Below are 12,691 nucleotides of genomic sequence, written 5' to 3'. Positions count from 1 at the left end.
CAAATTGGCTTAGCATCAAAGAGAGTATTTTAATATTTTCCTTAAATACGCGTCTCTTGGAAGACATTTGAAATGACTCTAGAAAACGACGTTAAATGATGAAAAGTTATTTCACATCAATTCTAGTCAAGTCTATTTTCCTTAGATTTGAAGATGTTCAGAAAAAATCTTTGTGCAGTTGATTTTATAAATGATCAATTGAACTAGCAGGCTCACACAAAAACATGAATCGTTCTTCGTTCTCCTTTAAATTTTCTACGAAAAATATGTCTATCATTTTTCTCTGAATCTGCCAGTTCTAGAGATGTGGAAAATACTTCACAAATCATTTTGAACACATGTTCTCGCGCCATTTCTCTACTTAATTTTCATATTTTTGTTTCCCACTGCCAATTTTGTTGGAAATTACTTAAAACCGTGAACATACTGTTTTTTTATTTTTTTTAATTTAAAAAGTTTTTTTTTCTATCATGATTGTGAGGAGAAAATGCAGGTGAGGCTTCGATGGAGCTATTTAAAGTTATTATTTAGTTAGACATTAGTATTGACTTATTTGCTCTCTAAAATTTACTAGTGAACTAGTACACCACGATAGGGTGACTATTATTTATCACTCCGTTATGAATAATTTTAAAAGACTCGTCTCGACGAGAATCCTACGCTTACATATCTCGATATTATTTATAATTAAAAATGAATACATAAACGGTGAATCGTGATGGAAATTTGGGGGAGAAACTACCGAGTCCATCAATAATCATTGAGTTGTCACTCGGCGTATGTCTGAGACTGTCAATTATATTTCCATGGCGTGTGAACAAAATAGTTGATTAACTGAATACAAGACTAAATTTTTAAGGTGAAAATGGTTAATTCCTCAACGAATTAAGTAACAACTCATTTTGACGATATTGTCTATTATTGAGAGGGGTAATTAATCAACAGAATGACTATTCTAAATGGAGTGATTTTTAGTGTTTGGATTATTTGCTGAATTAAAGGGTCATTGTTGATAATTTATTCAGAAAAATTATTTATTCTGATTGAATTCAATTTTCAATTTATTGAATTTTCGGTGTCGACAAAATTCTAATTGAAATTGAGGGAATTATTTTGCAAACAAGAATTTATTGAAAGCAGATCATTCGAACAGACGAATCTGGAAGGTTCATACAAATTATTTTACGAATATCTTGGATATAGCTCTTTACAACGTTCATTCAATGAAATAGTTCTCAGAATGTAAGCAATTCAATTTTAAGGGACATCTTCATGGAAAAAGCCTCTTGGTTAATTTTCATGGTTTTATGTTTTATTTTCTTGTTTTTTTTTTTTCATTTTAAATCTTCGATTAAAATGAAGAAATTCTCTATGAAACAGTGGAATTATGCATCTTGCGACAAATATGTGATTTGTTTTTGCTTATATCACTACAATTATTAGATCTACAACGAAAGATTATGAAACCACTTTCGACACCACAGAATTCTTTTTTAAAAGTCTCTTAAAATGTATCTAGAGCTACATTCCTTAGATATTCGTGGGTTGATCCTTATATTACTTTTCAGATCGTCTCCTTTCACTATTCCATTAGTCAAAGACGTTTTTTGTGTATATTTCATCGAATAAATAATTTATTTTGAATGAAAATTCCTCTCGACTCAAAATTCCGAGGGCCATCGTACAAAATTATTGACCGACTAGACGTTACCAAAGTACTCAGTTTTTACTTTTTTTTAGAACAAATGTGAATTAAAATAACGATAATGTAAAATATGAATCGAAATGCGTCATCGCTGTGTAGCTTGCCTTTTTAAATCGGCATATCATTAGGCGTAATTGTGAGCAACGGTGAATTCGTTGAGCACATCATGACAATTATTAATGTCTCGTTGTATCATTTTTCATTGGTATCGATCGGAAATGATCAGAAAGAAATCAAAATGTTTATTTTAAATTGAAAAGTTCATTGGTCTTTTCATTTGAGATTTATTTCTCTTCGATATGAATGTTTGATAGTCTGATATATTTAACGCCTATTAGGAATGTTATTTCTTTGTTTATTCTGTTGCATTCTGTAGCGAAGTGGTAAAGAACAGAAAGACCTCCGAGAGTAATGGGTTTGGAGAACAATTTCAAGAGCCATTTTTCGGGGGGAATTCAATGGCCACAAAAGAAATAGTTGACGTGATTCTCTGACATACTTTATGGCAAAAATATTTGTGAAAAAACAATCTGCACATCAATTTCTAAATTTATGGGGCAGTTATTCCTGTAGCGAGAGTAAAACTTGTCAAAACACACACATGAAGTTTAGTAATCATATTGGAGACAGATTTCTCACCAATTATTATCAGAATTTTGACAGAAATCACAGTATTTTGAATAAAAATTCCAGTATTTTTGTAATAATTCTCCCTAAAATTTTGGAATTCCCTCAAAGTTTTGAAATTTTGTTGACAATGCTTCGAAGGCCAATACCATTGTTAAAATTCAAATGTCAACAGATTATTTAGAATTTCGTAGGATTGAATGCAAATGGAGAGATATTTCCGTTAAAGTCTATCGAAATTTTCTCGTCAACATCATCACAAATGTTTTTTGGAACTGTTATACAATCTCTTCTCCTTCGAAAATATTCAAAAAGATGCCTTGAATTTTTTTTCCACACCCCCTTCATCTCACGATAATCGCAACATGAATTAGCGAGAAAATTCTCGTCTTGTCCTTTACCACTTTAAACAGAATCAATATCCCCTTCTGTCAATGTTAATATTTCGAATAATTTATAAGTCTCGATAATTTGGGAGTACGTGTGCGTGATACCGCCACGTGTCTCCCTCAAACTACTCATTACATATCATTTTACATAAGAGAAACGAAAATGAATGTAAATCATGTTGGAACCACCGAAAATTCATTGACCACGAGAACTCATTGTGACTGAACGAATCTGTTTTCATAAAGGAAAATAAATTGTGCGACTGATTGACTAAACTAGGAACTAGAAAACTGACTTTTCTTAAATTTCTTGGTGATGATGCCAAAATCCGTGGAGACTAATTCTTTAATCCCCATTTTCATTTGGAGAAACTGAAGTCGCTGGTGATAAAAATCGATGGAAATAATTGATACATATTTTGTAATAAATTACTTCGGAATGTTTGTGGTGATAAGATAAACCACAGGGTGTTTTGTTTATTCAAAAGTTTTCGAGTCACACAACAATAATTGAGCAACACGACTCATTATACAGGAGCTACTCTCATGGTTTCGATTATTTTCTATTGATTTTTATCAGCGTCGGGTGAAATTCTGTGGAGAAGGGAAGGAACGAGATGTCAAAATAGTATGTTTCGTGATACCTGTCTGAAATGTGCACTTTTCGAAACGGTTTAGTGTGCATAAAGTGAAACTTTACGCGCGTGATTTCTCGCAAAAAAAAAAACACTTTTTCTGTACTGATCTTCACTTTTCCCAGTCCGGGGATTGGTATTGACCCTTCCCCGAACTGGGAAAAGTGAAAGTCACTACGGAATAATATTGTTCGCGCCTAGTGCCACAGGGGTTTTCGACGAGTGTGATTGGCACGCCGAGCCGAAGGTGAGGCGTGCCAACCTCACTTTCGTGAAAAACCCCAGTGACACTCGACGCGAAATATACTATATCCCTACTACCGCTGCGAACAGTGAACTCGGCAGGTATTACAAAAAATAGGATGTCTTACATGCGCGTGCGAAAAAGTGGAACTTCACGCACTAGTAACACAATAGTATATTTCGTAACGAGTGCAAAGAAGTGTTTTTTGGCGAGTGGGAGGTTTATATAACGAGCCGAAGGCGAGTGATATAATCCTACGAGCTAAAAAACATTTTTTCACGAGTTACGAACAATATTTTTCATCACAATGTGGCGGAAATTAAAAGTTCACTTTTCGTCACAACGTGATGAAATAGTATATTTCGATACGAGTGCGTAGGGTAAGCTACCCAGTAGATGGACACTGTCCTATAGATGGACGAGCTACTTTTGGATAAGAAATTATGCAAAAAAATGTTGAAATGTGAATTGTTGCTTTGAATTTTCACTATCTGTTGTGATTCTTAACCCCCGAATCGCGATTTTTTTTCGATCAATTTTGTTTTCAATTGCTAAAAAACAAACGTCCATCTACTGGGCGGTTTTCTTAGGCGTCCATCTACTGGGCAGTTTACCCTACAAGTGCTTTTTGACCCGTCGGATATGTGTAGGCGAGTGCTACCTTCCTAAGGATTAAAGAATCCTGTCCCACGAGTATCTAATCTTATTTTTTTTAATTTCACTTTACATACAAGTGATGAAACATTCTATTTAGAAAATATCTCCGAAACTGAAGGGTTTAACCGCTCACGTACGGCGTCGATGTCATGCATCGAATCATGAAAATATGAATGACTATGTTTCTTTAAAATTGATTATTTCCAAAACTATGGAATTTAACTCAACCAAACAAATAGCAACGAAAAAAGGAATACTGTAGCTTCAATTCAGTAGCGAAGTGGTAAAACGGTCCAAGTCGATTTTGACTATTGTCCATTTTTCAGTGAATATGTCGGAATCTAAGGGAGATAGCTAAATTTTTGTCAAGACCTTTTTTGTAGCACTCAATTTGCTCTAGAAAAAAGGTTATTACGAAAATTTCGTTATCTCCTTTAGATTCGGAGATATTTTTCAAAAACTCAACTAAGAGATAAGTCGACTTAAACCGTTTTACCACTTCACTACTGAATTACATATCGGTTTCATTATTTTCCGTTGATTAGAAGTCGTTACATTCTAGTTGTATGGAGCGTACTTCACGCTTGGAAAGGACCCCGTCCGTGAGGGGTTAATGAGGAATCTCAAAAGACATTTTTTGTAGGTGATGACATTTTTAACGAAAAAGATCTTTCAACATTCTTTTAATCTCATTGATAACCAATATAATTGAACAATTGGTCTAAAATCAAGCAAAACATTTTCTCCATTCAACGAAAAAATGGAGGATTTTTTGGATGGAACTCTAGTCTTCACAAGAAATGTCTTCAAGTCTGATAATTTCAGAGATATTTGCAAAATGAGAAAATTTTTAGTCTCATACTTTTCGACTCCTCTAATAAATTTCAAAGGTTCTCCTGACTCGCCTAATATACATTTCGCTGAATAAATAGATGAATGGTAATAAACATCACTGATCGATATCTCTCGCTGGTTGTGAAGTCATCCATTGTAAGTGTCCATAGAATTAGAATTGCGAGCTTTCTTGTACCACGGAGACACTTTTTTCAACTGATGAGAGTGAACGTAATTAGAAAATAGATACAAGTGACAGAATTTCAAGAGTGAAACAGAGCAAGTCTACGTGGCACCTATGCAATGTCCAATTATCGAATTGTGTCATTAATGAGGGATTTTAGGCGAAAATATCAGGAAATTTTTGTTTCTCATCCTTTCATTCCTCTCTGAGAAGATTCAATACTTAAATTAGAATAAATTATCTGAGTAACGAGTGCTCTTGATAGAAAATTTCAATGGATTTTGTTTCCCAAATTTTCTTATAGATTTCCTTATTTAGGAGACAATTCCATAATTAACGAATAATTCTGATTTTTCGTCAGCCGAAATCGTTCAAATTTTCCACAATAAAATTACCTCAGAGAGAATTATTTTCGATAGAAACGTGAAAAGAAATTTTTCGCTGCGGATTTTTTCACCTTTTGAAAAAGTCTTTTGACATTTCACTCTAAATTCATTTGCTCCTGACATAATTGAATAGTTTGGTATTGATGGGAGATTTCACATTTGACTTGACCTTTTCCACTCGCATAGTGTATGAATAATTGATTAATAACGAAAAAGGATAATGAATTAGCAAAAGCTTAGCAGATTATGTAACAGTGAAAAATAATTATCGAATATTCCACACTGAATGTTTGTAAATCACTTTATTTTTATAAACAGAATAAAATATGAAAGCAAGTGTCCACTAGAGGTACGTGATTATTGTCACGTATCGGAATGTCTAGAAATATTTAGGTTCGATCGACGAATAATAAAAATAAAAATAGAAAACAGTAAACAACAATAAAATAGTTACGAAAGAAATAGACGAATAGACTCAATAAACGATTGTGCTAACTGTTCCATTGTGTTGATTAACGTATAGATTATTTACGTTGCAAAGTGCAGATAAAGTTTTTTTTGCAAAAAAATGTGACTTCTGTCTTGTTATTTCCTTAATCACTTCAATCGAAAAACGATATAATGAGCGAACTCGAAAATTGATTTGTGTTTTGTCGTGGAAATACAGGGTGACATCAGCATTTGGTTTATAAATTTCAGGCAGATATAGAATCGAAAATTGGGAATTCAATGAGACAACAATTACTAAATTCCGATAATAGACTTTCAAATGGTGAACGTTAGAATTTTTCAATACTTCAGCCAATTACATTGCGATTGACTACCGTCATGATTGGAAATGATGCCGCAGTTGTCAATGGGACTCGATATGATAGTTAATATCGCTCTTCATGTTGATAAAATTATCGGTTTATGGTTGCAATGAAGCTCAAACTAGCGTACAATAGTTGCTCCAACTAGTGTGCTAATGTCATCGGAGTAAATATCGCCATAATTGTCGTACCATCGCCATTTACAATCATGACGGCATGGGGGGAGACGGCCACGATGTTATTGAGTAGATCATTGAACAATTCTAACGCTCACTATTCAAAAATTTCTTATCGTAATTTCATAATTCTTATGCTATCGAATTACTGATTTTCCATTCTATATTTTCTTACAATTTGTAAACAAGTTGCTAACGTCACCCTTTAAGCAACGTAGGAACTTCTGAAAAATTCTAGAGCATTCTCGATGAAACCCCTTAACAACTCAACTACGTGTTTGAAATTCAAACAAATTTTCATTCTATTCAGACGTTTTTTGGTGTCTGAAAAATGTCTACAAAAGATGTGTGAAACTAAGACATTTGTTTTTGCTGTGCTGGACCTGAAAACCGACCGAAACGAGGTTCAAATCGCGGTTTATCGAACCTGGTGTCATCAATTTTTTTTACGTTTTCCTTTGAATTTTTTATTTCTGACGAGCGTTAAATAACGTTTATATGAATTTTTAATCCATCTCCCGTTCTTATCACATGATTGCATATTCTCAGAAGGGACAGCATAATCCACCGATGTCGTCGAGCTCAATGCACGATCCATTGTCCAGACACACCTGTCGATAGACAATCAGTTGACGAAGATCCGACTGGCTGAGTTTAAATTGAGATTTGACCCAGACGTACAAATTCGTGGTAAAATTTTCAGGTACCGGCAATTTCTGAAATATTCACAGTCATTCGTCTCATCATTGGAATTTCAGTAATGAAAGAGGTTGGTTGAAAATTAATTATTTGCTATTATTAACCTGAAATTTGTCGACTAATTCCTCGGAAATTCCGAGGGCGTCGGGAAAACGAATGTCTGGTAAGCGCTGGATGTGGGTTTCATTTTTTTGGTAGCCGTCGCCCAGGGAAAATGTGAGAAAATCTTTTCTCTCTGGAAAAAAAATCAATACGAATGAATTATCAAAGTGATTTGATAGCAAAGTGGTGGGAACGGGAAACAGACGTCCTCGAAATGGAATTTGAAACGGGTAGTTTTATTGAAAAGTGTCCAACTGCATTTTTCATTAACAAACCGATTTTTTAATAAACATTAATAAACATTTTGTTATTGATTCATACCCATGATTTCTTACTTTTTTTCGAAACCCGTAAACTCAACGGGTATATCAAAAAACTTTTTGGTATGAAATTTCAATCTTCTCATATTTTTGGCTAAACCTATTACGAAAATCATGACCGCAATTCCACTTGTTGCTTCCGAATGGAAGCTTTGTAATCGTTCAAATTCAAGTTTAGGATTTTTTGTGTTATATCGACACAGTATGATCCAAAAAGTCCGAAAATGCAATTTTTAGATCACTTCCATACGTGTGCGTATGTGTGTACGTATGTAAAGATGTTTTTCTTCAATTGTTCCCTAATGAATGGATGGAACTGAATCTTTTTTTTCATCACACTGCCCGTCAAACGCCGCTTACGGACATTGTGACGAAATTGTATATTTCGATGCGAGTGAGACAGAATTTTTACGAGTGTGAAGTCGCGTCGCCTCGGGCCGCCAATCACACGAGTTGAAAAGCCCGTTTCACATGTGTCGAATAATATTTTTTGATAGTGATGATTTTCAAAATTTCCCTGAATGTGAGCTTTCTGACGGTTTCTTTAAATGTGATGTATCAAATACATTCAAGTATGTATAAATAAAAATTTTCTGTCAACATTTTATCCAAGGGCTGAAGGGAGAGATAGAACCGTAAAAAAGACAATCGGTTGTATAGAAGAAAGGGCCAATAAGAATAATGGTGATGATACCATTCAACTAAGTTGAAAATCTGACAAAATGAAATTAAAAAAAAATCTTATTCAATCTAATAAAATAAAATAAATAATGAATTATACATGATAGATGAAAATGATGTGCAAAAGAACCATTCGGAAACATATTTCAGTAGTGAAGTGGTCAATCGGTTTAAGTCGACTTCGCTCCCAGTTGAGTTTTTCTTGAATAACTCGAAATTTAAGAAAGATAGCGAAATTTTAGTGAAATATTTTCTTCACTTTTCTTTTCAAACAAGATTTTTAGGAAAATTTGGCTAACTCCTTTAGAATTTGAGATATTCATCGAGAACTGGCGCTAGACTGGAATTGACTAAACCGTTTGACCACTTCACTACTGATTTCGAATTTATTATCGAAAATAACTGTATTATAATGCTAAAATAACTGTGCTATGTGTTCTGCAATACAAGAGCAATTCCCCACTTGCGATTCGGTAAAATGAATCCATATGAGTGAAAATGAAACATACCATTTTCTGGTAGGGAAAGAAACACTCGTTGTCCGGGTGGTATTTCAGGCGCTGAGGAATGCACCGCAATTACCAGCAAAATATTCAGAACAATCACTCGAACCTTCATGTTCAGTCCTCACAAATTCAAACGATCGTTGGAAATGACGTAATAAAATAACTAATGTCAGTTTCTCTTTGCCCTGGAATACCTTCAACGCGGAGAAAGCACCAACTGAATTGGACTCTTAACACCTTTTGAAAATAGTCTCGTACCCTTGAAGTTCTCACGGTATCAGTAACCACCATGTATTAACGCGATTACCCACTCATCGGAATTTTAATCCCCTTCGACAATATCAAACGGATTGATTGATCGTGAGTACCATTCTTCGTCTTTATAAACTCTCGACTACATCACACGTGCTGATGAATGTTCATAATTGGAACCGAGATTGGCTTCACGTCCTCGTTTGATAAACGTCCAATTCTGCGGTTTTAAGCTTCCGGGAAACTCCTACGCTCAAAATACTTCCAAAAACTAATCATTCGTCATGATGAATGTGCATTAGTAATTGTATGTAATATCTCAAAAATCAACGATTTGTAGCAAAAATTTTAAGATACATTTTTTGTGAGATATTACAGTAGTTTCAGAAAACAATGGTGATTTTTTTTGTAAAACCACTCGTTATTGAGATAATTTTATAATTGAGAACGAGGTCACACGTAGAAAAAAAATTAATAGACAAACCTAGTGCTTTCTCTGAGAAATTTTATGGAATTTCCATTAGAACTTTGTTGGAATAACACTGAGAGAAAAATATGATTCTTCTGACTATATTCCACCACCATCGAACTATAGTCAAAAAGTCCTCAACAATTTTGCATGGGTTACGGTAACTATGGCCGGAGAAGTGATTATTACAATGGAATGTATTCATTGCAACTATTTCATAGTTCTACTCACGATAGATTTGTCGTAGTTACTTTTGAACTTTGGTTAGTTTACCTGCATTTTGATTTGCAAAAATTACGCTTGTGAAGTTACTATAATGTTATGTGCCGCATACAAAAAAAAATCGTATCGTTCACCGAAACTGCCTCAACTATAATCCACCTACTAGAAGACTCTAAAGATAGAAATAAAAATAGAAGGTAATGTGTAAATCATACTGAATCCAATGGCCAGAGAAAAATCTGGGGTTCCCGGGCAGAAAGAGGAAATATTTGAATTATTCTATCCCATATAAGTGTACGTTAGCGCGTGCATTTGGTGCATTTTGTCTATTTCGTTTCTAAATAATGAACATGGGTTGGTGGATGGAAATTTGTATCAAAGTGAAGGGATTATCTTCATCTCTCAGTTTTAAAAAAATCAATTGTTTAAGTACTTGCGATTTTGGATAAGCATCCTTAAGGGTGCCAAGTGAATTTGGCGATGACCTTGAAAATTGACATTCACCAACAAAGTTATAATTTTTTTAATTAATAGTATTAGACAGATGGTGAACATCGATGACAATTTTAAAATTTTAGAACTTATGGATATCGAGAAATTAAATAAACAAAATCAGTCTTATACACGGCCTCTTATGGAGTTTTGATTAAATTGAACGTTTCAGCCCCCTAGGAACTCAAGAAAAATTTGAAAAAATTTGAAGATATGGGGAATGATGTGTTCAATGTGATGGCGACAAAAAACAATGGGATACCGGGGTGAATAAGAGAGATATTTCAACCCGCCGTACCCATTTGATCCCATGCTTTCTCGAGGTTCGTCACGCGAAATAGAGGATTTTCCGCATTTATTTTCTCGATGTCTAGTTCCGGTTGCGGGTTTGAAATTTCGTCGGATGGATGAATACATATTTCTCCAATGATGGAGGGAAAGAAAAATTTTTTTTGTCATTCCGGCCGTGAGGCAGCGCTTCACGGACTCTCCGCTCCGCGTCCGTGAATCTCTGCCTACGGCCATCATAACAAAATAGTATATTTCGTCACTAGGCCGAAAGAAACTTTTCTGGCGAATATGAGTTTGCAGCCCGAGCCGAAGGCGAGGGCTGCAATCATATGAGCTAGAAAAGTTTTTTTCGGCCTAGTGACGAAATATACTATTTTTGAATCTTTTTTCAAATTCATCCTTGGCATCCTTAAATACCGGATAATCTCTCAAACTATAGGGTTTATGAAAAAATATCAAAAAGTCTTATTTGTGAGAATTTTCTTCGGCAGAAAAGAAGGTTTTATGATACTCATCTCTAATTCCCCCAGTTTTTAAGATATTTGCAAAAGAATCTGACTAAAATCATCGAATTTATCATTTACACTTAACCACCACTTGATTACAAAAATGTTGTTGTCATCTCGGGCTTAACGTCTAAATCCCTCGGTATCTGGGGTCATAAATAATGATAAAGCTCCCAAAGAAAAAAATTTGCCACCTAGAAGATCCGTTCCGAAGTACAGTAGAGACGTAATAAAGATAAGAAACGTTTAAAATTGAATTTCGATTCTCAATGGAATCTTTCATGATTTTTTTTTGCTGTCTGCGGCTCGAGCAATCAAATGTTTGACCACCAATTAATCGTGGCCCTGGGCACACCGTTGAGCCCGGGATTTGCCCTTTATTTCCACCGCAGTCACCCCCTTTCCTCAAAGTACACCCAACATTGGTAATAATTAACGAAAGCGTGAGATAGTGGGCGCCTTCCTCCGGTGTAACCGAACCTGGAGGCACTTGCCAAGCTTTGGACAACGAGAATTCCGGGGATAGTGATAGATCCTGACCATAAGAAACATATTACTAGATTTCACCGTTATTCAAGGGGAAAATTTATTATTCAATGTTGTACATTTTGGGATAGATGGATAGGGGAGGAAAATTAATGCAATTTATTATTGAATTATATTGGGAAACGAATTATTCAGGTGGAGATAATTGTAGTGAACTTTATTGGCTGATTAATTATTTTTTAGTCGTTTTTTCGGGTGAGGATTAAGTTTTCAGTGGAGGGTGATTTATTCAGTCGACGGAAATTATGATTGGGGAGGGTAATTATTGTTTGTGGTGAGTTATTGGGATCCCGGTACGTTGAGAAGCCTAAACTCGAACATTTCCCTGAGAAAAATGAAAAGTCGTGGGCCCCAAGACTTTTCGGTACTTCGTGCGCGGAATGTTCAAAGTCTCCCGACGGAAGACTACGTTACGTGAACAATTAGGCGATCAATATACATTCCGATATTATCCCGGGTGAATTTTCTTTTATTCAATTATTTAAGGTCACTGTATGACAACTCAGGTCTTCAGCGACTTGGTGAAAATGTACGAATTATTACAAAAAGGATTTTTGTTATTCTATTCAAATTTGAAATCAGTGTAAGATTATGAAAAAAAAAATATAACGTTGAAAGGCAATGTCTTTGAAATGGTACGGTACAATCCTGTTTTTATTTTAAGAATTGAATTGTTCTGTTACATGTTTCTTGAGTGTTCAGCATCTCCTCTAATTCTTCATGGAGAAATTTTCTAGAAAAATTCTAGTACGAGTCCTGGAAAAAATTAAAATCCAGCGGCTGTGAAAAATTCTAGTGCTGTTAAGGTAAAATTTCATGGTATTTCTGGTAAATTTTCCGGGGATTTCTGTGAAATTTTCACAGAAATACCGGGAAAAATTCACGTTTTTCCCAATAAAATTTCTAGTGCCGGCACTGGAATTTTTTCCTGGTCGTCACTTTGCACCTCTTTTCCC

General features: G+C 34.8%; 1 protein-coding gene across 1 annotated transcript; it reads right to left on the bottom strand.

Annotated features, from left to right (window-relative positions):
- Positions 1-5,944: 5,944 nt before the first annotated feature.
- On the bottom strand, positions 5,945-9,329 carry LOC107039450. The gene is made up of 3 exons (XM_015259056.1): positions 8,961-9,329; positions 7,453-7,583; positions 5,945-7,365 (listed from the first exon to the last, which is right to left on the bottom strand). Exons 1-3 carry the CDS (start codon positions 9,067-9,069, stop codon positions 7,195-7,197), a joined length of 411 nt encoding a protein of 136 aa, XP_015114542.1. The 5' UTR covers positions 9,070-9,329; the 3' UTR covers positions 5,945-7,194.
- Positions 9,330-12,691: the final 3,362 nt, after the last annotated feature.

This window comes from Diachasma alloeum, unplaced genomic scaffold (assembly GCF_001412515.2).
Source record: "Diachasma alloeum isolate Michigan unplaced genomic scaffold, Dall2.0 Dall_scaffold_00300, whole genome shotgun sequence".
Taxonomy (NCBI): Eukaryota; Metazoa; Arthropoda; class Insecta; order Hymenoptera; family Braconidae; genus Diachasma; species Diachasma alloeum.
Note: the sequence above shows the minus strand (reverse complement) of the source record. Positions and strands in the feature narration are given on the sequence as shown.